We start from the raw sequence: 24,482 nt of genomic DNA, 5'->3' as shown, positions 1-24,482 counted from the left end.
TAATGTTCCAGCAGACTTCTTCACGAAGATTCTTAGACCCAGTATCATACTGTTTATGATTCTTCCGCCTTTTATTTGTCCCTAAGTCTAATAATGTTTGATTCTGATGATAGATGATTTTATTCAGTTGCAATGCCTGCTTTCCTCTTCATGTTTGCTTGGGCTCTATTTTGCAGAATACTCTCTTATTTTCCCCTCATTTTTAAGACGTAGACTTTTTATCGAAGATTCTAAGTCATGTATCAGACTCAATTATACTATCTCCTTTTACTTTCATCACTAAGTATCTAGATTTTAATTTTGAGGATCGGTAATTTTGTTCATATATGAATCAATTGGACTTTAGCCTTCTTGTTGAGTGGTAAGGTCTGCTAGTCTACTATATGACTTTTACATGTTTGAATACAGTTATTTTGTGGATCAAAAGGTTGTTCAATGAAATGTGCTTCTATTGCAATTACCAATTGTTTCAGCTCGTAAGAACTTCTAGGCAGGAATTTTCTATCTAAAATTGAATGACTCTACTTGTCATTATGAGCAGTAGAGTTTCTTTATAATCACATCATATTTTTAACTTAAGTTCAAATAGAGATACTTTCAGTGACAACTTATGTCTATACTTCCTATTATCAGAATGCTATGCATTACTAGAAATGATTTTTCTACTTTCACAAAAACTCCATCTTCTACATGTAATTGTTCAATTACTTGCAGGAAACTCAATACGTTCCTATCACAAGGGGGAGTAGAGTGGTTCTCATGATTAATGGGTAAATACTGTTTTATGACTCTTTATCTTTGTAGATTTACTTTTTGATTAGTTTTATGCCTTGGTCAACTTTTTATTTCTTTTTGTTAAAATAATTGGGCTACTTGGGCAAGATTCTTTGGTGCAACTACCATGGAACTTCACTACTATGCCTAGCACTGACAAAGATTGCTCAACTAAAACAACAAGCGATCACATGTTTTCAACAATATCAAGTTCTGACAATATAAAATCTTATTGCTAGAAGGAGAGCATGGTGTCAGAATTTTTTATAGGAAAAATTACGTATAGACACCCTCTCAATCTTGTTGCTAGAGTGGTCATTCAGGTTAGGTGGTTCAGTGTGGTCCCACCGTCCATCTTCATTTACCTAGTCTTATGAGATTCCATAATTTGACGGTCATGTGTGACCTTTAGCACTGAAATACCATTTTGAGTAGTAGTTTAGATGGAGAGGAGGCATGAGGAGGGACAGAGAGAGGAGGGATGAGGAGCTTTAATGAGGAGGTGGTGGGAATAGGTGAGGCTTGGGACCCCGTTAGATGGAAAGGAGGGATGAGGGCGATGGTAGGATTTAGAGAGGAGGGGGCGGAGGTGTTGGAAGAGGAGGTGATGGGAGTGGGTGAGGCTTGAGACCAAGTTGGATGGACAGGAGGAATGAGGACAATGACAAAGTTTAAAGAGGAGGAAGGAGGGTTGGAAGAGGAGGTGGTGGGAGTGGATGGGCCTCGAGTAGGACCATGTTAGAGAGGAGGGGTGATGCAGAACCAAGACAGAAGAAGAAGGGGAAGAAGATATATAGCAGAGCAAAGATAAGAGAAGAAATTTAGGAGCACTCAGAGAAGATAGAAACTTTTACAAAATACTTTAATTCTCAATCATTCATAACATGCTGGTGATGTCTTACAAGCCCTATTTATAGGCTTACAATCCCACAATTGGAAGTAGCAAAATTAGGCAACACATCTTAACAAAATAAGAATATATATATAGAATCCTATAAATAAGGAAAACCAAAGCAAATCGAATTAGCAATCTAAGGAAATCCTAATCAAATAAGGATTTCAAATCAAATCAGCAATTTAAGGAAATCTTAATTAAATCAGGATTGCAAATCAAATCAGCAATTTGAAAAAATCATAATCAAATCAGGATTTCAAATCAAATCACTAATATAAGAAAATTCTAATCAAATTTGGATTTCAAATCAAATGGCCAATATGAGGAAATCCTAATCAAATATGGATTTGCGCCCACGTCTAGTGTAAACGCGTAAAGGCGCCCACGTCTTCGACTGAAGAGAACTCGACTCTGACGATGCTGGTATGACTCCAAAAGATCAGGATCGAGATAACAAAACTTCTCTTCAGTAATCCAAGTAGCATCAGAGATAAGACGTCCCTTCCAGTGCATCAGATAGCATTGGAATCCACCATATGTTGGACCCATAATCTCATCCTTAATGACACCCTCAATCTGCTTTCGGACTGACTGATGAACTGGCGGAAGCTTGGGGATGGGCACAGGCACAGAAGAAGTCCAACCTCTACCTATAGGAATACCTGCAGACACTTTGGGAGGCTCGAAAGTATCTCAATAAGGAAACAAATCCTTCACATTGAAAACATGACTAATAGTCATATTAGAAGGTAAATCAAGTAAATAAGCATTAGGTCTCAGTTTATGAATGATACGAAAAGATCTAGAAGCTGTGGCATGTAATTTCTTAAAAGAATATTTAGGATAACGCTTAGGACGCACACGCACCATTACATAATCATCCTCATTAAAATCCTGATTTCTGCGGTAAACATCAATGGCAAGTTTGTAAGTAATGAGAAGTTTTAGCATGTAATTTTTTGAAAGAATATTTAGGATAACGCTCAAGACGCATGCGCACCATTACATAATCATCCTCATTAAAATTTTGATTGCTACGGTGAACATTTATGGCAAGTTTATAAGTCTCATTACTCATTGCAATTTTACGTCTGATTTCAACTTGGTCTCGAATATGATGAATAAAGGATTCTGCAGATTCAGAAGGTCAAAAACCATGGGGTAAGGGCACAAGGTCAATGGGCTGGTGAGGGGCTAAATCATGGATAATTTGAAAAGGAGACTTATTAGTGGTCCTACTAACAGAGTTGTTATAGGCAAACTCAGCAGTAGGTAACAACAAGCCCTAGTTTTCAAATTTTTTTTCCACAAGGCATCTAAGCAAATCTTCCAGACTACGATTAACAATCTCAGTCTGTCCATCAATCTGGGATGGAAAGCAAATGAAAACTTTAAAGTTGTCCCAAACAACTTTCAAAGTGTCTTTTAAAAATAGCTTACAAACTTGACATTCCTATCAGATACTATGAAAGAAGGTAAGCTATCCAATTGAACAATCTCGTGGAAGAATAGCTTGGCCACATGTGAGGTGTCAGTTGTCTTCGCACAAGGCATGAAATGGGCCATCTTAGAAAACCTATCCACAATAACTAAGATGGAACCATGACCTCTAACAATCCTAGGCAATTCGGGAATAAAGTCATTGCTAAGGTCTTGCCAAGGTGTGTATGGAACAGACAATGGTGTGTACAACTAGTGTTTTTTTTCTAGTCTTAGCTAATTGACAAGTGCGATACTGGGACACAATCCGAGCAACATTTTTTTTAAAAAAGGGTCCATAAAATCAATCCTCTAATATGGCTACAGTCTTATCACGTCCAAAATGACTAGCAACGCCATCAACATGCAATTCCTAAACAATAAAATGTCTAAATGAAGTGCAAGGAATGCATAGTCTAAGATCCCTAAACAAGTAACCATGTTGGATGAGAAAATCTACTTAGTCACAATGATTACCATCCATGATTTCTTGATATATAAGTCTAAAATCAGGACAAGTGGTGTACTTATCTCTCAATCTCTCAAATCCTACCACCCGAGTACTCATAGTATGCAAGAGATGTACCTCTCGATTAAGTGCATCAGATGGCTTGTTTTCAACTCCTGGACGATGGTTAAGAACGAATGTATACTCCTGAAGAAACTCAATCCATCGGACATGTCTGGCACTCAACTTTTTTTTGATTTCAAGGACTTGAGAGCATGATGGTCAGAGTCAAGGTTTGCTGTACCGGTACCGGACGGCGTGTCGGTATCGGACCGGTACGGTACTGGTATCGTACCATACCGACACACGATATGTCCGGACGTACCGGTCCGGTACCGGTACATAATTTTTTTTGATTTTTATTTTTTTTTTAATTTTTAAAGTTAATAATTGATAAATACAACCTCAATATGGCATTATATTGCATATTATTGACATATTTGGATTCAATTTGGAGTTAGGTTGTGGTTCAAAGACTCTTGATCCAAAATTTCAAATATATATTTATTTACATTATATTTCAACTATGTCATCTTAAAACTAAAAAATATATATAAAATACGCATTAAAATATATCTAAATATTTAAGTACAAAGCGCAATAACTGATATACGAACCTTAAGATGTACTCTGCATTTAATTTCTTGTCGAGTGTTTGTGACGCTCGTAGATATCTGGATCATCAACATAGTCTGAAGGGACATCAGTCTAACCCTCTAGTCAAGCTGCACCGTACTCTCGAATATTCATCATCCCATAAGGCATCCTCTCTGGATTGTAAGACATCTCAGACCTCTCGCTAAAATTCTGACTCTGAGAAGTATCCTCGAGATGATGGTACGGTTGTGGAGGAGTCCATCCAAATATGCCAGTAGCAAAATCTGATCCTGGAGCTGCTCCAGGCTGCATAGGGTAGTAACCACTAGAAGATGATGCCTCGGATGCACCATATGCATATGGATCATAAGGTGGCTGTGGATAATAGGATCCATAATGCGAGGATGATCCAGATACATCCATGGATCCTACTCCACATGCAAGATCGTCCGCAGCTGCATCATGTGCTGGACGACCTCTAGGAGCCCGTCGTCTATATGAAATCGGCTCCCCACGATCTCTACCGACTCATCCACCATGATCCCTATCCTGTGTGACATGCGTCAACTGAGACTCACCGGTGAATCGAATATCACTGTGGCTGTCTCATAAACGGTGGTCTCCTATCCTCCAGTTCCTCCCTGATCATCAGATCCATGGCTACTACTACCAGTATCATCATCACTCTCTCTAGTGTCCGTATCTGAACCAGATCGCTCCTGTACTCTCGAGAGTGGTGCACGTGCAACTGTCTTTTCCTTCCCCCTTATGCCCCTCTGTGACTGAGTTTTCTGTGATTGGGAGGATGGATGCCTTCTTACTGGCTGTCGGGAGGAACGTCTATATATTTCTCGCTCGAATCTCTGGGAAGATATATCGGATAGCGAGTCATGTGATGAATGAGTCCCTTGTGTCCCCTCAGACTGTGGCTGATCAGCTGGAACTCTGTGGAATATTTTTTTCTGCCCATTGCCCTGGATCCACCTTGATCTCCCTTGCCACCACACTGGCTGGTCGTGGAGGGGATCCTGGCTCATCAAGCTCTGGCTCCTGCTGCTGACCTGCAAGCCATCCGATGATCGGATCGTCATCCTCGTCGGCATAATCATCCAGCGTCGGATCAGTGTATTTTAACTGAACTTCCTCCTGAATACATTTTAGCCTCAACCTTAGATTGTAGTGAACATATACAAGATCGTCGAGGTGTTTTTGTGTCAGATGATTTCTCTGTTTGCTGTGGATAAGGGCGAAAGTGGACCAATTACGCTCACAGCCACTAGCAAAGGCCGTTTGAGAAAGAATATGGACAGCCATATGTCTCAAATTTTCTGCTGACGTTTCAAAATGAATCCACCATTCAGCTACAAAAGTAAAATTATATATCAAATTTGATGATATTATTAAGCAAAATTACATATCAATCTACATTGCTCATTATTGATATGTAATTTATCTGGATTCATCTGATTTTTGCTTTCTACAGCTGATGGGACTCTAAAACTATCTGATTCCTCTCTAAACTATTTCGTCTGAATTAAAATATATTTATTATTTATAAATATATCAGATCTAATTCAGTTGAATAATTATATCTTTTTTAAACTAGCATATCTCTTGCAGACACAACGATGCGATTTCTGGATCGGGCACCATCTTATATATGACATTGTGAAGAGCAGCAAGAAGCTCGCTATCCATATCTATCCCCGGAATAGTATACTGAAATCTCGGATTGAAGTAATAAGCTGCAGATAAATTTCAAGACTGATTAAGCACAATTTTATTTTCATGCTTTGAAAAAATATTTTAAAACATTCTTGAATTCAAACTTACCAGCTAGATGCAAATCTCTGCCCATCTGATAGTCCCAACGGCGCTCAATAATGTTAATGAATTCTTGAGCATGCTTGGGATCATTCTCACTGATTTGTTTCTTTGTCCTCTCCATCATGTAATATAGAAAGCCCATCTGGGGGTATCTCTCGCTGTCCACGGCGCGAAGCACCTCATATAAAGGCTTAATAGCCTTCACTATCTTCTCAGCTCCCTGCCAAAATGACTGACTCATCATCAAGTTCTCCACACGACTTCCATCAGTGTCGGCCCTCGCATATCTACTCTCCTGCCACTCGGCACTGACAAACATCTGACGTAGGGCTATTTTCTTCTGAAGAAGACTATCAAGTGCTATGTAGTTGGTAGCAAACCGTGTGATACCCGGTCGTAAGATCTCCCCCTCAGTATATGTCCGCATCAATGAAAGAACCCATGTGTGGTTGTAAATGAATCTAGTAATGGTTTGGGCAATCTCCACTACCTGCTGCACCCTGCGAATCTTTCCGATATCCATCAATATAAGATCAATGCAATGTGCAGCACATGGGGTCCAGTATATCTGCGATCGCTGCTCCATCAGCAACTCTCCGGCAGCCTTATATTGTGGTCCGTTATCTGTGATGACCTGCACGACATGCTGCTCACCCACTGAATCAATCATCTCCTCCATCAGACCAAGGATATATGTGGCATCGTGTATCTTATCTGAAGTATCGATTGATTTGTAAAAAAATATTTTTTCATCACAGTATGTCAAAAAATTAATGATGCTTCGCCTAATAGGACTTGTCCAACCATCACACATCACTGTCAGACCGTATATAGGCCATTTATTTTTGTAAGAAGCAATCCATCTCTGCAGATCCTCCTTATTGCTGTCAAGAAGCTGACCATAGATGTCCTTAGGTCCTGGAGGATCTACACCCTGACCGGCAGCCTCTATGACTGAAATAGCAGATCGGTAGTAAGGATTGGCTGTTGCATTTGCTGGAATATGGCTGAAATGAAACCATGATCCAATAGCTCGTCACATATCCTTCTTCTTATCTTTTTTCAGCATACTATCAATTCTCTGCTGCTTTGAATCCTTGCTGGACAAAGCATGTGGATCCAAATCCTGAATGCTGGCTCCTGCTGGAATATCTCTGGAGGACCTCCTCCTACTGTCAAAAGCTCCCAACAAAGAAGACATGCTGCGTCTGTTCCCTCTACCACCAGGCTCTCTGACTGAGGTAGTCCTCCTGAACTCGAATTCTCCTCTACCAGTCGATCCAGATCCTGATTCGTAGTATGATGGTCCGAATCGGTCTCTGTACCGGGCCATCTCCTCCTGCTGGACTGATCCGCCAAGCTTTCATGAATGGCAGCCTCAATCTGTGCCTCATCATCTGGAGCAGAAGTCTCCTCTGACTCTCTAGAGTGATAAGCAGGTGGCTCTGCAGCTCGATGGTCTACTTCGGTCTTTTTCTGCTTTGCCCTTTCCTTCGCTGCTTTCGAATCAGCAAAGTACTTTTTTATCAATTGTCGGACTTCTTGCGGATATTTCCAACACATCGACACATCAGGATAACTACCAGCTAGATGCTGCTTCAACCTAGTCACTCCTCCCTTGAACTCTGTGTTGCATCATTTGCATCTCCAATGATGCCGAGCTGAGAGCATCTCGCCATGATCCCAACCGATGTCACGCTCTTGATCTTCTTCTTACTCATTTCTGCAGATATAACAAAATACTAATTATTTCGAATTACCTGTAATATAACACTAATTACATATATTTTTTATTTGATAATATTTTTTACTATTTAAATATTTACAAAAAAAAATTTAAAAAAATCTCAAGTTAGATTCAAATATTTTAATTGTTTTGAATCATTCTAAACATTATTCTCAATTTCAAAACTAACACTGATTTTTTATTTTTTTATTTTTTTAATAATTTTTATATAAATAAATATATACTATAAAATAGTTGATTAATTAAAGTGAACGAACGTTATGCTCTAAATTTTTTTCTTATAAATATATGCAAGTATAACAAAACACGATAGTTTAACGATAATTAAAATAATTATATATAATTTTAAAATAATTTTAATAATTATTTTAAAACTTATAAATTTAAAATAAATATGTTATATGTTTCAAATAATATTTTTAAATTAACTAAAATATAACACTATTTTTATATATTTTTTATTTTATAATTAAATTTTAAAATTTAAATAATTAAAAAAATAATTTTTTAATTTCAAATATTTGAAAAAAATTAGAAATTAGATTTAAGTAGTTTGAATCATTCTAAACATGATTCTCAAACTCTGATTTTTTTTTTAAAATTTAATTTTTTTTTTGATTTTTAAATAAATAAATATTTAAAAATATTTAAAAAATATATAATTAACAAAAATTAATAATTTTGATGTCATCGTGTAGATCTTCCAAAGATCTATCACATATAATTAAATCATCCCAAAATCACAAGATTTTGGCATGATTTTCTCTTATTTTCATTCTTTCTCATTCTTATCCTATTTTTAACATCAAAAATTAAAAAAAAATATTTATTAAGAAAATAACACATTATCTTATCTCCGATCAAAGATCAGCCTCTCCTCGAACCACTCCTGCATTTGATGGAGTTTTTTTCTTTTTTTCTAATTTTTCGGAGGTCTCAACGATTTCGTTGAGACCTTCGGACTCTCGGGAGTTCTCTGAGACATCTCAGAGAACTCCAAAGCAGAGTAAGGGTTCTTTTATGCATGTGATCTCCGACCCCACCCCCCCTCCCCCCTCGTCACTTTAGGCACATGGGGTGTCGATACGGTTCGGTTCACACCGAACCGGACCGAATCGGACCATATCGTCCGATTTTGGATGGTATGGAAGCGAACCAGACCGAACCGCTCGGTTCGGTACCGGTTCGGGGTGTTTCTCGAAAAAAAGGTCCGAAACGGATCGTTTGAGCACCGGTCCGGCTCGATATGCCCCGTACCGGGCGGTTCAGCCCAGTACGGCGAACCCTGATCAGAGTACAACACAAATTCTTGGGATAACAAGTAATACCTCTAGTGCCTTAGGACTACACAACAGCATAAAACTCCTTGTCATAGGTGGAATACCTCTGCTTAGCTTCATTGAGTTTTTCATTGAAATATACAACTGGATGTCCCTTTTGACTTAAAACACCTCCGATGCCTACTCTAGATACATCACAGGCAATCTCAAAGAGTTTAGAAAAGTCAGGATGTCTCAAAATGGATGGCTCAATCATCTTTTGTTTGTTCACCCTAAAGGCTGTGTGTGCAGCGTTAGTCCATTTAAATTCTCCTTTCTTCATACTATCAGTGATGGAAGCCATAATGGTACTAAAATCTTTAATGAATCACCTATAGAAGGTGGCCAACCCATGAAAACTATGAACCTCAGCAAGAGTTTAGTTCCGGCCACTTTCTAATAGCTCACTTTCTCGGAGTCAGCTGCAATATCTTGCACCGTGACAATGAATCCTAAAAAGACAATCTGCGTATGCATGAAAGAGCATTTCTTGAGATTGACATATAATTTTTCTGCTCTTAATGTCAAGAAAACCTGATGAATGTTACTCAAATGCTCTTCTTGGATTTCACTATGGATCAGGATGTCATCAAAATATACTATCAAGAACTTGCTTATGAGTGGCTTTAAAACCTAAGTCATAACCCTCATGAAAGTATTAGGAGCATTAGATAATCCAAAAGACATGACTAACCACTTATACAATCCATCTTGAGTTTTGAAGGCAGTCTTTCATTTATCTCTCGATCTAATCTGGATTTGGTGGTATCTCTGGCGCAAATCAATCTTGGTGAACCATTTAGCCTTGACCAAAAGGTCCAGCATATCCTACCTGTACTTGATGGTGATCTTATTGATGGTGCGACTATCAACACGTTCTCTAAGAGCCATTCTTTTTAGGAGTCAATAGAGTGAGAATGACACAGGGACTAAGGCTAGGCTGAACAAAGCCTCTCCAAAAGTTCATCAACTTGCCGATTGATCTCTGCTCTTTTTTTGGGATTCATCGTATGATAAGGCAAATTGAGCAACTCGGATCCTGGGACCATATCAATGGCATGCTGTATGTCCCTCGTAGGTGGTAACTCATTAGGAAGTTCATTGGGTGTCACGTCTTCAAATTCATGCGATAACTGGTTGACCCTTGAGGGAAGGTCAACTCGTGATTGAAACAGTCCTTGTGAATCTCTTTGGCTATCAAAGCTAAAACAATTTTCAATCTCTTGTCCTCTTTCTCAAATTTTCTCTGAGTCAGAAGATGGAGGCGTTTCTTTTCAACTCGCTGAGAAGAGGAAGGACTCAAATCATGTGCACTAGGAGAACTCGAAGAGCTACTGGGAATTTGAGTCCTACATGCCATCTTCTTATCCAATTTAGAGGATTTGGTGGACTGAAGCCGTATGGTTTTACCTTTAAACCTCAACACATAAGTGTTGTCTCGCCCATAATGAGTAACATTTAGATCATGTAGCCAAGGTCGATCTAACAAAACATGGGATACATCCATTGAAAGGACATCACACCAAACTTTATCCGAGTAATCACCCATCTGTAAGGGAACTAAACATCGCTTAGTAACTAGCAAGAAAGTCTTGTCAACCTATGCCAGTCTAAATGGCTGGGGGTGGCGTTTAGGCTACAACTTCAGCTTTTCAAGAGCTGACTTTGAAACTATATTCATGAAACTATTGAGAAAAATATCTCAAGATTCGGTCCATAATAAATCTAGAACGAGATCCAGGATGACGAACGGAATCCAACGAGCCCAAGAACAGCCAAACGGAGTCCGGATGAAGAAGATACGCATGAGAGAAGGCAAACAGCAAGCTGGTATGGCCCACAGGTCGTCGGAGGGGGCCCACGGGCTGGTGCAGGCCGGCAGTGCATGGGTCGGCCGAGGGCGCGGCCCAGGCCCCACGTGGGGGCACGCGGGCCGGCCCAGTGGGCGCGCGTGGGACGCGGCGTATCACAGTCCATCAGGCTGGCATGGTCCATGGGGGGCCGCGTGGACCAGGCCCCATTTTTCAGGGCGTTTCGCATGGTCTACGATGGATCGACAGCATTTTTTGGAGAGTTTCTTGCGATTTATGGTGTTTTTGTGGATCGGCTTTGCGCAATTGTGCGATCGGACGGCAACTGGAGTGTGTCGGGCGTGATATGACGGTTCGATGGGTTGTTGGGTGCTATTAGGAGATCTAAACTCCAATCTGGACTTAATCTTAGGTCTTTTAAAAAAAAGCTCCTATGGACGAACAGAGCGCAAAAAGGTGCAACCGAGAGACAGAAGCAGTAGTGAACACCGTAAGAGGTCTTGGAGTCCTAGTGAGCGATAGGGAGGCTTCTTTGGGTGATTTTGAGAGCTTTGCAAGGGTGAGTGCTTCTTGTTGAGAGAGAGATAAAGATTTGAGAGTTGAGCAAGTGAGGTCTCTTCTTGTAATTAATTTTTCTTTTTCATAGTGAAGCTTTGCATGCCCCGTGGAGGCGAGCTTTTTGACTGATCCACGTATTTGATTGTTTTCTTATTTTTATTTCTTCTTTTTTCTGTAATAATTGGTATCGGATCCTATCCAACAGCAACTCCCTCCATCAATAATGACTTTGCACACTGCATCTCCACATTTCATATAAGTGTGAAAAATGCAAGTGTGCTTTCATTCATTGATGCTTATTATGGTAGACAAAATACATCTCACGGCCCCACAAAATTTGTCATCATTTCCTTGTCCTTCCTCATTGTCATCCTCGTACTCGGATAGATGCTCTTCAGCCTCAAAATCTTAGATGTCATCCTCAGTTGGTATGTTTCTAGTATCATGATCTAAAGTCAGTGTACGATGTGGACATTGGGCTGCGATATGATCCTTACCATGACAGTTATGACACTCAATGTCAGAGATATTGTGGCGAAGGTTAGTAACACTAACATCTCTATCTGGATATGGTGAGGTCCTCTGAGCAAGACTTATTTTTTCTAGAAGCAACGGGATCAGGGAAAGTACTCCTAGTGACTCTAGATTGAGATGACTCCTCGGCTTGGGAAGCCGTGTGCCTCTGAATGGATATTTTGTGGAACTTCTCAATCTCTAAAGTCTTGTGATAGGCCTTCTCAAGAGAATCAGAATCAGGTGAATAAAGACTAATCTCTTTTTTGATTTCTGGCCTTAGTCTAATGATAAATCGAGTGACCAATACCCATGGTTGTTCATTGATATCACATCTGGTGAGTAGCTCCTCAAATCTAGATAAGTATTCAGTCACACTGGAAGATAGTTATCTAAGCGTGAGCATTTGTTCTATCAGTTGAGCTCTGTAATATGTGAGAATGTATTTATCTCTCAATCTCTCTTTTATTTCAACCCACGAGTCTATAGGATCTCGTCCTAGATGTACTAGGTTCATCTACACTTCACGTCAATACCTCTTGATAGAGCCAATGAGCTTTATTTTGGCAAAACGAGCTCGCTGACTATTGGTTATATCGTATCACTCAAAGAAATCTTCCATGTCTGCTAACCAATCTAAGAATATATTGGGATCTAGTTTGCTATCAAAACTAGGGGCCTTAATTTTTACTCTTTTAGTGATATCCCTGAATTATCAAGGTAATATCCCTGCTGGTTGTGGTGGTATCGAGGAGGGAAGTGTCTTTGTGGTCTCTCATGATTTCCATCATGGTGTCTAACATGAAAATTTGAAGGCCTGGGGTAGGCTCCTAGGTCATCCTCTAGATAAGGTTTCTCTTCTATGTGTTCTAACTCAGGTGAGAGTCCCTTGTGATAAGCAACTTGAGGGAGATTTGCAGTAGGGACAAATCTCCTTCCAATGTGTGGTGTTCTACCCCTCCAATAGTAGGAGTCCTAACATGATGCAATGGAGGAACGATAGGAGTAGGTAGCAAGTCTGGGTTATCATATGAAGTCCCTATGGGGTGATGTCAGTTACTTGTGCTGCCAACATACTCAACATTTGGAGAAATTGGAGAGTTACCCTTAGAATGACGTTTGCCTAAAGCAACTTGTAATTAGGAAAATTATTTAGTCATCTCCTCTCAAAATTGGTCCATGGTTGCTTGGAAAGTATCGACTTTATGTTCAAGGGTATCGATCTGTTTGTCCAATACATCTTGGGCATCGAAGAGGTCTCGAATGGTCATGGTAATCTCAATAATATATGGTTTAAGAAGTTTGGATAAAAGGATGAAGGCTGGATTTTAGACTCAAATTGCAATGAGCAATAATTTCCAACTGCTATGTTGTTTTTGCAAAAATTATGAAATTAATGACTGCAACTATGTGAAGTGATATACGATTTTTTTTCTGCAAACAAGTAGAAGGAAAGAATCTTAAAAATCTAAGTGAATATGGTGCAAGCAAGCAGAAATTTGAATAAAAAGAGAGACAAATAAGTTTTAGTGGTTTACTTGGACCCTTCTGCAATTTGCAAGTTTACCAATTAATATGGAATTAGTCACTGACCTCAAGTATGGAGAAAATGTACCTTCCGTCGAAGTTCCAAAGATCCAAAAGTGCGTATTTTCTTGAAACAGTTTTTTTTTTGTCGGTCGGATTTGGATCTGAAGCCTTAAACTAGGTTAGATCTGGATCTGGTTGTGGGTACAGATCTGGATCTAAGTTTGGGTTGGCCCGATGAGAAATGATAGCAGTAGAGGGAAGAGAGTGGGTCTTCTGGGTGCAATAAGGGTCGAAGACGTTGATGATCAGTAGTGGAGGCTTGGATTCTGGGGCGAAGGAACGATGGACACCTGAAATTGATGATGGTGATGGCGAGGGCGAGGGCTATTGATGATTTTGATGGTGACAAGGGCTTCGAAGTTCTGTGGCAGCCATGGTGGTAAGTTGTTTATGTGAAGCAAATAATGGTTGTGGATCGTAGTTTGCTCTGATACCAATTGATGCAGAATTAAGACAGAAGAAAAAAAGGAAGAAGATAGATGGTAGAGCAAAGATAAGAGAAAATTTAGGAGCACTCAGAGAAGATAGAAACTTTTGCAAAATACTTTAATTCTCGATCATTCATAACATGTTGGTGATGTCTTATAAGTACATATTTATAAGCTTACGATCTCATAATTGGAAGTAGCAAAATTAAGCAACACATCTTAACAAAATAAGAAAATATATATAGAATCCTATAAATAAGAAAAATTAAAGCAAATCAAATCAGCAATCAAGAAAAATCCTAACCAAATCAGGATTTCAAATCAAATCAACAATTTGAGAAAATCCTAATCAAATCAAGATTGCAAATCAAAAAAGTAATTTGAGGAAATCCTAATCAAATTAGAATTTCAAATCAAATCAGCAATAAGGAAATTCTAATCAAATCATGATTTCAAATCAAATCGTCAATATGAGGAAATCCTAATCAAATCTGGATTTGCACCCATGTCTAGTGTAAATGCATAAGGGCGGCTTAGAGGAGGAGGTGGTGGGTGTGTTGTGAGATGAGAAAAGGAGAAGGGAGGGTATTTTTTGGGTAAATAAACCATTCCTATGAGGGCAAAATTGTTCTTTATAATGGCGTCTTAACGATGTTGGATGTCGGATGGGGCTTGGGACCATATTGAACCACTTAACCAACTTGAGTGACCACATCGGAACTTTTAAAACTTAAGGGGAGGAAGTGTTTAAGTAATTTTCGATGTTTGTAATTTAAAACAAATTATTTTGAGAACATTAGGTGGAGACGTAGTAGCTAGAGTCTTCTAGCTAGGCCAGCAAATTTATAATGACAACACCTTTTTGTAATTGACTCCCTTGACCTATAGTAATAGGTTGTCATCATAGTGTTGACCAATGATAGCTATGATGTAATGATTATAACATCAACTAGCAATAGAAAGATGCTACATGACCAATGCTTTCATAATTGTTGATAATCTTTTAGTTACAACCCAAGACCTCACCAAAAAAGCTAGCCGAAAGATATTATTTGGGTTCTTTAGTCCTGTATAAGTATCCAAGATTTTCCAGCAAATAATCGATGTGGGACTAAATACACGCTCGTATGGATCCTCATATACTCCTATTTAAGTTCTGGCATCCTCACTAGGTTAAAGGTCAAATCCATACATCCATTCATAAACAACATGATCGGTCCGTGGTCAATCCACTGAATCCATGCTGCAGTATCCCCTATTCCACATGAGTTATAGGTTAAGTTTTCTCTGATATCATTTATCACAATCCAAAATCTCATCCAAAAAGGCTACCCAGAAGGTATTATTTAGATTTCTTGATCCTGTATAAGTATCCAAGATCTTCGTAGCAAATAACTGATGTGGGATTAAATATACATTCGCATGGGTTCTCACGTACTTTCTCCATTTAAGTTCTGACGTTCTCATCAGATTAAGAGTCTAAATCCATGCATTCATTCATAAACACCACGATTGGCTTGTGGTCAGCCCCAATGAACAATTTAGGATCTCATAAAAAAAGACTAGTCGGAATGTATTATTTGGATTCTTTGATCTTGAATAAGTATTCAAAATCTTTCGAATGAATAATCGATGTGGGACACATACACACTCGCCTTGGTCCTCACATATTTCCCCCGTTTAAGTCCTGAAGTCCCCATCAGGCTAAAGGTCTAAATTTATGCATTCATTCATAAATCCACAATGGCTCATGGTTAGTCTCAATTCTGTGCTACAGTATCTCCTAGTCCACATAAGTTATGGGTTAGATCGGCTCTGATATCATTTGTAACAATCCAGGACTTTATCTAAAAAGACTAGTCGGAAGGTATTATTTAGGTTCTTTGGTCCTATATAAATATCTAAGATTTCCCAACGAATAATCAATGTGATACTAAATACACGTCTGCACCAATGTGAGACTAAATACACGTCTGCATGGGTCCTTCACACTATTATTGCAGTTAAAAATATAGTTATGGTCAGGCATATGACTAATCAATAGCATCTCTGGTAGCATCACTTTTGTATTGTCTAGATTGTTGGATACCTTGATCAATATTTTCATGCATCGTTGCGTTGTTATATTTATTTATGATGTTTGAATAAATATAATATGCACAATGTGAAGATGCTTCTTTAAACATGTATTTTATTTATAAAACTACTAAACCTTGTGAAGTTATTCACATGTTCTCAAAGTTTCTTGATGAAATAATAGCATTTGAAAAGTTGAAATAAAATTTTCATGGTGGTGATGAAACGGAATATCAGTACATCATGCAAACCCTTTTTATATAATAAAACATGAATCTATTTCAGTTCTCACACCATCATGCTTCAAGGAATAAGGGCACTTTCTAACATGCATAAAGTAATAACATTCATTTGTTTGACCTTGTCTATTGCTTCAACAACCTATTCTTGCAGTTAAAAACATAGTTGTAGTCAGGCATAAGACTAATCAATAGCATCTCTAGTAACATCAATTTTGTACTGTCTAGATTGTTGCATACCTTGATTAGTATTTTCATGCGTCCTCATGTTGTTGTATCTATTCATGATTTTGTTTGAATAAATATAATACGCACAGTGTGAAGATACTTCTGTAAATATGTTTTTCATTTATAAAACTACTAAACCTTGTGAAGTTCTTTACATCTTTCTCAGAGTTTCTTGATGAAATAATAGCATTTGAAAAGTTGAAATAAAATTTTAAATCATAGAGATGAAATGGAGTATCAGTACATCATGCAAACTCTTTTTATAAAATAAAAATGAATCTATTTCAGTTCTCAAACCAATCATGCTTCAAGGAGTAAGGACACTTTCTAACAAGTATAAAGTGATAACATTCATTCGTTTGACCTTATCTATTGCTTATTGACTAGGTGGGCATCTTATCTTTGATTACAGGACATTGTAAGAAAACAGGTCCCACGAAATGATTGCTCGATTTAATTTGTTATAATACAGGTTGGGCGCCACTCCCATAATGGAGCTGATGATTGCAGCAAGAAAGGCAGTTCCACAGCTGCAACTGGAGTATGGACTGGCTGTTGACAGAGTTTATACTGGATCTTTCATGACTTCTCTCGATATGGCTGGTTAGTTCATGCAAGAGGCTTTGGTGTACTTGAATTAGTGATGCTGGCTGATCATAAATTGTTTCTGCAGGTTTCTCCATAACTGTTATGAAGGCAGATCCAGAAATTTTGCAGCGTCTGGATGCCCCGACTAAAGCTCCATACTGGCCTGTTGCTGCTGAAGGTAACAAATATCAATAAGGAAACTCTCTCTCTCTCTCTCTCTCTCTGTGTGTGTGTCTCTGTGTGTGCGCACGCACACATGATGCATGGCATGTTGCTCTTTTAGATAAAAGGGCTTAAATTATGCGTGTGTATGCTTTGCTTTTTGCATGCTTTTATAGTGCTTTTAGCTTTTGCATGTTTTATAGTGCTTTTAGCTTGGTGATGTGGACAAGATGTCTTAACTATCTTGGTCGATGTAATTTATTTTTACAAAATCCTTGCTTTTTGTTGAGATAAATGTGATGGAGACATCATTACCGTAAAACATTCTTCAGTTCTTTGGCATTAAATCATTCTACCTGGTCATACAAATTTTGAAACCTGAAATATATTGATTTGGTTTTTTGGTTTTTTGTGAGATTTGTTGATGATTCATGCCTTTTGCTGTTGAGATGATAATAGGTCCTTTTTGACCTGTAGGTGATCGCCCACCAGCTAAAATTCCTGTTCCAGTGCCACCATCTTCTTCTTCAAGGAATAATGAGGTTAGAAGTAAACCCATTTTGCACTGCTGATTTTCACATCATAGAATGAGTATCATTTCCTTCGTTATTGAATGGTACTAGCTTTGGTTTCTACATTTTCCTCAAGTCTTTAATTATTTGATAACAATTGTATAGAGTATTCTATAATAATTTCAGTGGAAGATACTTAACCTGATGGTGTAATGCATTAGATGCTGGAGAAGTTGTCTGATTTTGATCACTTAATTATTAAAGAAATTTTAAAGTTTTTGTTTGTCGAACTTTCCATACTCTAAAAATATACTGAAATTTCAAAATTTCTGTAGACTCAGACAACCGCTGGACTTTTCAATCTGAATGGACCAAGGTCTTGATGTCCGATTGATGAATTTTCTTGATTGGTTGTTTGAACTGAGGAACTAGTATCGTGTCACGATTAGTTGTTGAGATAAACAGTTTCTTATAGTCTTCAATTTTTTGCTGCAAGTGCTATTAGGGTTCAATCTAGCGGAGAGTAGCATGGATATTTTCTTTGTATAGAACATATGAAGTTAACTATTCCGCTTAGGCCATCTTGCATTTCCTTTAATATGGAAAAAGAAAAATATATGATTCTTCCTTGATGGAGGTATAATTATATCCCTTTCCTTTTTCCAGTTAGCTCCCTTTATTTTTATGGCCTATTGTTTTGTTGATTAATGGGAGCTCATCTTACCCTGTTCTAATACATTTTTATACTGTAACTTGAGTATTTAAGTCGTTGTGTTATGATGTTCCATGGATCTACAATAAGTTTAGGTGGATCTTCTAAAGGCATACTTTGATTTAGTGGTGGAACATCTCTGATTGACTAAATAAATTTATACTTGGAGACATCTTGCTTTGTTTCATCCTCCATATCATGTATATTGCACTTTTACGGCTGTTTTCTAGTCTGTAAAAGTTACAAGTCTTGGTTTGGAAATTTTTAGTCACTCTTTTTGTCACAACCAAGGGCACCTTTTTGGACCAAGTATAGACATGGATGACTCTTAAGTTGAGCACAATACATAGGAAGGACCAGGAGCTTGTGGTTCGAAACTTTATGCCCTATTGTACCTTGGCAAAGTTTTCATCTCCCCCAAGATCTCGATTTCTGTTGGTATGTGACATCCCCTTATACAATATATAGAAAATCTAGGCTCCTATTATCTCAGTCGATAAAAACTGAAAAATCCTGAGATCTGGACTGATACAATGCAAACATGTCAACTGATATTTATCAATCACCTTTGTATTTCCTCAATTCGATTTTTTAATTAAAATATTTCAAATTCAATATCTAAAACCACTTAGATGACCGATATCTCAAATTGTATAAGCTTTGCCCTATTAGTAATGTATGTATATTGCCATCCAAGTCACATAGTACAAATTGGTCAAAGCATGTGGAGGTGTCAGACCAGAATGAGATGATGCCAAGAAGATCATACGTATATGTAGTCTGAAGTTATGATTAATTCTTCATTTTGTTAAGCTAGTGGAGACATCAAAAAACCCAAACTAGAGCAATGGTTTTTACACTTCGGGTTTGGATGGTTTAAGAACCTGATCATAAAGATAGCCCAAATAAATGTGGTTGGACTTTGTGTGCCCTGATCATTGATTTGGTCAGCAAGTGAAATGACATCAAGGATTGAAGTCTAATGTAAACCTCTAATGGATTATGTTTTTCAGATCAGCACCTAGATCTGATAATGCTATACAGAATCTAGAATATTATATTATAAGAAATTGGTAGACATCATGTATGATATAGGATGCAGCTTGACAGGGAATATAAATGGGGCATCCAAGGTTTTGAACCTTTCATACATGATGAATGCACCAGGGGATTGGAATATGCCATTTAGTTCTCTTTGCTGTGCAAACGTTTGCTAAAATAAAATACGTGAATGTTGTTAGACAGTGTGTCTTGCACAGATATTTGTAAGCCAACTGAAATATTATGGGTCACCCTTTGCTAAAATAAAATACATGTGTATGTTGTTAGACACTGCATGTCTCGCACAGGTGTTTGTAAGCCAAGTTAAATGTTATAGGTCATCCACAATAGAAAGCTTCCAGTTACATATTAAACAGTGGAATGTCATAACATAAATTGCTAGGGTTGACATACCATTAGAATGGGACAGTATTATCAGTACGATACCATTACAACAAAAAATGGGGACCAGTATGGGCACTTGGATGCTGAAATGATGGGGCAGGGCAGTGCTGAAGGCGGTGGATGGGTAGTGGCCTCTAGTGCACCAGTTCATAGCATTCGCAGGGGGGAAGGCAAAGGAGCTATACGCGCCGCTCTGCCATTGCCTCCCCCCTCTGGGCCAAGAGGGGGGAGGCGATGGGTGCATGAGGAAAGGGAGGGGGGGCCTTTTTTTTTCTTTTTTTTTGGGGTGGGGGAGGGGTGGGGGGAGCGGCAATGGTTGAAGGAGAGAGAGGGAGATTTAGGGTTTTGCCGCTTTTGCTTTACGCACCCAGCCCCGTATAAACTGGTATTTGTGTGCCATATATGAGGTTATGTGATTTATCCAGGGATTTGATGGCCATTTTAGCCCCTTGCAGTCCACGAACTCGCATGGGATGCCACTCAATCTTGAGTATCGCAAATGCTTGTGGGGCATACTGTTTAATGAGAAAACTAGGATGGCCCTGTACTGTAGGATTTGAATCCTTGCAATATAGTGTATTTTTCTTTTATGTTGCTTAACAGTGACAGGCTGGTGCAAGAAATTGAGAATTTACAGATTTTTGCGGATTATATATTTTCGAGTCCGGAAATTTCTTGTAGTGGAAGAGACTGTTCAAAATTGAAGCAAGGAATGAAAATTACATTTGTTAACGGCCTACGGAGGAAAACCATGAATGATATCCTGTCTGTGGTTCTATTTTATCATATGTTAAGTAATACTGAACTTAGTCCTTAATGAAAAATGAGATGTTAAAAAGTTCATTGCAAATGTACTGTCTCCATACTATGTAAAGGTTTTTCACATATAAGAGTAGTTGGTTTTAGGCCTCTAGAAAGTTTCTTTAGCATGCACCAAGAACTTCAGAGTGATGGCTGTGTTTTAGATGTACTCTGTTTGTGGTTGACGCATAGACTCTTGATGTCAGCAACTTGTAATTAAGGAAATCAGGATAATCCTCAGTGGGTGTTACTTCTGTCTTGCTTATTTATTGTTGGCAATTTCTTAAAAACTGAGATGATGAGGGATTCTGTTGTTCTTGCTCAAGGGTGTCTCTGCATATACTTTGACTTCAGATTTTACCTTATAATATCAGAATTAGCTCTTGCAAAGAACAAAGGATTGAAAATTTGTCTTAGGGAGACCAAGTGATTGACAATTAAAATTCATCTTTCTCTCTCTCTCTCTCTCTAAGTTTCGGGATTTTAATGGTAGCCAAGAAATGCCCACGTTTTTTTCTCTTGTATATGGATGATGAGACTACTTTTGTTTGATAAGTAGCTTTAACCTTTTCTTTCATTACTAAACTTTTCTGCATCAAGGAATTAATATGTTATGCATATTGTGGTCATATTATCCATTTCATGTTGCTCAGACAGCTCCTTTCTGGTTATGCTAACTTATCTATTCTTCGGCAGGCATTCACTCAACCACAAGAGCTAAATGAACAAGGCTGCATACTGGAGGCTGCTATTCAAGCAGCTGCAAATGAAATCATCAATATTCGGGACAAGTTAAATGAGTGGGATAGTAAAGTGGGTGATGGTGATTGTGGAACTACTGTGAGTTCACTTCTCAAATCACATCACTGAAGTTCATATAACTATGGTTTGTTTCTTATCGCTCGTGATTATGCTATGTTTGTCTTTTACAGATGTATAAAGGTGCAACAGCTGTTCTTGAAGACATGAAGAAATGGTAAAGATCACTTTTAATTAATTTTCATATGAACAGTAGGGTTTACTGAATCTCATTCCATGCACCCCCTCATGTCTGGTGAATACATGTGCTTCATTTTGTTGATTTCAAAGCCCTGGCACAACCATGACACAAATTGCATATTGTAATACCTTTTTTTTTTTTTGCAAACTTGTTTTGATGTCAATTTCTGATAATAATAAATTAATTGTTGAGCCATCCATTATTTCATTTTGGAAGATTTAACTTTATTATATGTTACTAACTTTTCATTCCAATTATAGATTTAACTTCAGCTTCTACTTCTGGAAGATTTATACTTGAACTAGCATGTAATGCATTTAGATGGCTTCCCAAACTGGTGGGTGAGAAAACACATGCTGCCAGAGGAAAGCGAGCCTAGGAGGATAAGCCTAGCCATTGACATTCTGAGTTAAATATAAGTTGGACAAGCGGCATGACTTTTTGAACTGCTAATTTTGTTTTCTGAAAATTTTATGATAAGCGAAGATTCAGATATTAATTTTAATCACTGTACCAACAAAGCTGAGGACATCCAGCTGCTTCGCTTGTTGGCTGAGTCACCACTTTTTAATGAATATCTTTCTCAATCAAGTCTAAGTATTGTATCAAATATGTGGATATCTATCTTGCAGTCAAGGTATTGATCTTAATTAATAGGTTTTTTTCTTCCTCAAATTGGTGTCAATTCAGCTGGAAGAGCACATTATAAAGGTTCATGCTTTAATAAGCATTTGTGATTCCTACTTGAGACAGTAATGTGAAACCCACATATTTATGTTGGTGATTTGGTTGTAACAAATGATCTAATTTCTGGATTGGCTAATAACTCCAACTAGGTTTTCAATCGTCTCTTGATCACTAAGCAGAGTTTTCTGCTTTGCAGTTACCCTCTGAATGATGCTGCGGAAACTGTAAATGAGATTGGGGCCTCAATCCGAAGGGTGATGGGTGGAACGAGTGGGATTTTGTACTTATCCATCTTTTCTCCTATTCAGTCTTACCTTGAAATATAGGCTTACTATTAGCCCCTGTAATTTATGATGTCGAAATAAATAATTTGGCACTTTCCTGCTTCTTGTTTCACCAGCGTCATGATTTCAATATTCTTGTAAGAGTAATGCTTTAATTTATGGGTCAACAGATATGACATATTCTGCAAGGCTGCATACACAAGCTTAAAGGGAAGCCCAGTTGTCACATCAGAACAATGTATGGTGATGCTATTTGTTTATACGTATGATGGGAATCATGGGAAATAATCTTCTTGGTAACTGGTTGGAATGATCATCCTTCCTTCCATTATAGGGGTCAGTGCTCTGGAGGCATCAATTGCTGCAATCAGCAAATATGGTGGTGCCAGTGCAGGGTACCGCACAATGTTAGATGCTCTAATTCCAGCATTAACAGTCCTAAAAGAGGTAAGCAAAAGTTTGCTTCACCCTAGCTTTCTTTTCACTTAAGTAATGCTTTTTTTTTTTTTGCCACATGAACAGAAGCTGGATGCAGGGAATGATCCATTGACTTCTTTTCTCCTGTCATCGGAAGCAGCTATGAATGGGGCAGAGTCGACAAAAGATATGCATGCACAAGTAATTCAAGTTTCTTAATGTTTTTGGATTTTGTTGAATTTTATGCATGGCTAATGAGCATCATGAATGAGCTTCAATATGCACTGAATACACCAGCAAACTTGACCTTTGCTCACATCTATCGAGACTTTTTATGAAAAGGCCGATATACTCCTACAGAAAAAAGGGTCCATATAATTTTGATCCATGATTTTAGTTTTTTGGCCATTGCATTTAATAATAAGGTGAGAAGTATGATTTTGGTGCACCGCATGAAGCATCCATCAAAGTTTAAAGATGATTTTATCAAAAGCATCGCTTAAAGATAAGAATGGTTTATGAAATTAGTTCTTTATGTGGCAGTCTACAACTTACAGTGCTTGCTATGTATTATATGTGTATATGCAAGCATTTCATTTTACATCTTTTATGCAGGCTGGGCGGTCCACATATGTAGCTGCTGATCTTCAAGCTTTGGTTCCTGACCCTGGAGCAATGGCTGCAGCAGCATGGTACAGAGCAGCAGCGCTTGCCGTCAAGGATAAGTTGCAGCCATCGCAGAGCTAACAGTAACTATGGGTATTACTTCAGAATCTCAATTTCATACCTTACAGAGTGGTTCTTCACAAATTTTCCGTTTTTAGCTCATTTGTTTTCCGCTTGTGCCATGCATGAGCTGAGAAAGCTAGAGTTTTGTCAAGTCCGGTGGCTGGTTAGTGTAATATACCGTGAGAGTCCGTTATGGTAATAAAGATTTGAATTTGTGGTTTTCATTGAGGCAATTAAATAGGATCTTGTTAAAACTACGATGCTCTTGTATCTTTTTTCCCTGATGGATTTTTTTTTAAATTTATTTTAATTTGTTTTTTTTTTTAGAGACTAGGATAAAAGAATTCCTATCTAAAATATAGGTGAAGGCTACAGAGAATCTACATCCGTGATATCAATCTTTAGAGACTACCGATGGCATTAATGACTGCCAACTGTAGTAGTCGGCACCTGGATTGAGAACCTCACGCGTGCTGACTTGGACTGGAACGGGCTTGCACGTTGGTCATGTTTGGATAAGGCTTATCATTGCACGGGAGGCAGCATCTTTGGGTT

General features: G+C 38.2%; 1 protein-coding gene and 1 pseudogene across 2 annotated transcripts in view; one reads left to right on the top strand and one right to left on the bottom strand.

Annotated features, from left to right (window-relative positions):
- The window catches only part of LOC105056381 (putative 3,4-dihydroxy-2-butanone kinase), a 37,230-nt gene extending 13,046 nt beyond the window's left edge, over positions 1-24,184 (top strand). For both annotated transcript variants that reach the window (XM_010938556.2, XM_073247390.1), the window contains exons 10-20: positions 715-770; positions 17,062-17,192; positions 17,263-17,355; positions 17,817-17,881; positions 21,507-21,650; positions 21,743-21,786; positions 22,694-22,777; positions 22,952-23,019; positions 23,116-23,228; positions 23,304-23,399; positions 23,814-24,184. In XM_010938556.2, the coding sequence (XP_010936858.1) occupies positions 715-770; positions 17,062-17,192; positions 17,263-17,355; positions 17,817-17,881; positions 21,507-21,650; positions 21,743-21,786; positions 22,694-22,777; positions 22,952-23,019; positions 23,116-23,228; positions 23,304-23,399; positions 23,814-23,945 (1,026 nt within the window). In that variant the 3' untranslated portion in view covers positions 23,946-24,184. The remainder of the gene's footprint in view (positions 1-714; positions 771-17,061; positions 17,193-17,262; positions 17,356-17,816; positions 17,882-21,506; positions 21,651-21,742; positions 21,787-22,693; positions 22,778-22,951; positions 23,020-23,115; positions 23,229-23,303; positions 23,400-23,813) is intronic.
- LOC140853342 (uncharacterized) lies at positions 4,243-7,846 on the bottom strand (annotated as a pseudogene).
- Positions 24,185-24,482: the final 298 nt, after the last annotated feature.

This window comes from Elaeis guineensis, chromosome 13, assembly GCF_000442705.2.
Source record: "Elaeis guineensis isolate ETL-2024a chromosome 13, EG11, whole genome shotgun sequence".
Classification (NCBI taxonomy): Eukaryota; Viridiplantae; Streptophyta; class Magnoliopsida; order Arecales; family Arecaceae; genus Elaeis; species Elaeis guineensis.
Note: the sequence above shows the minus strand (reverse complement) of the source record. Positions and strands in the feature narration are given on the sequence as shown.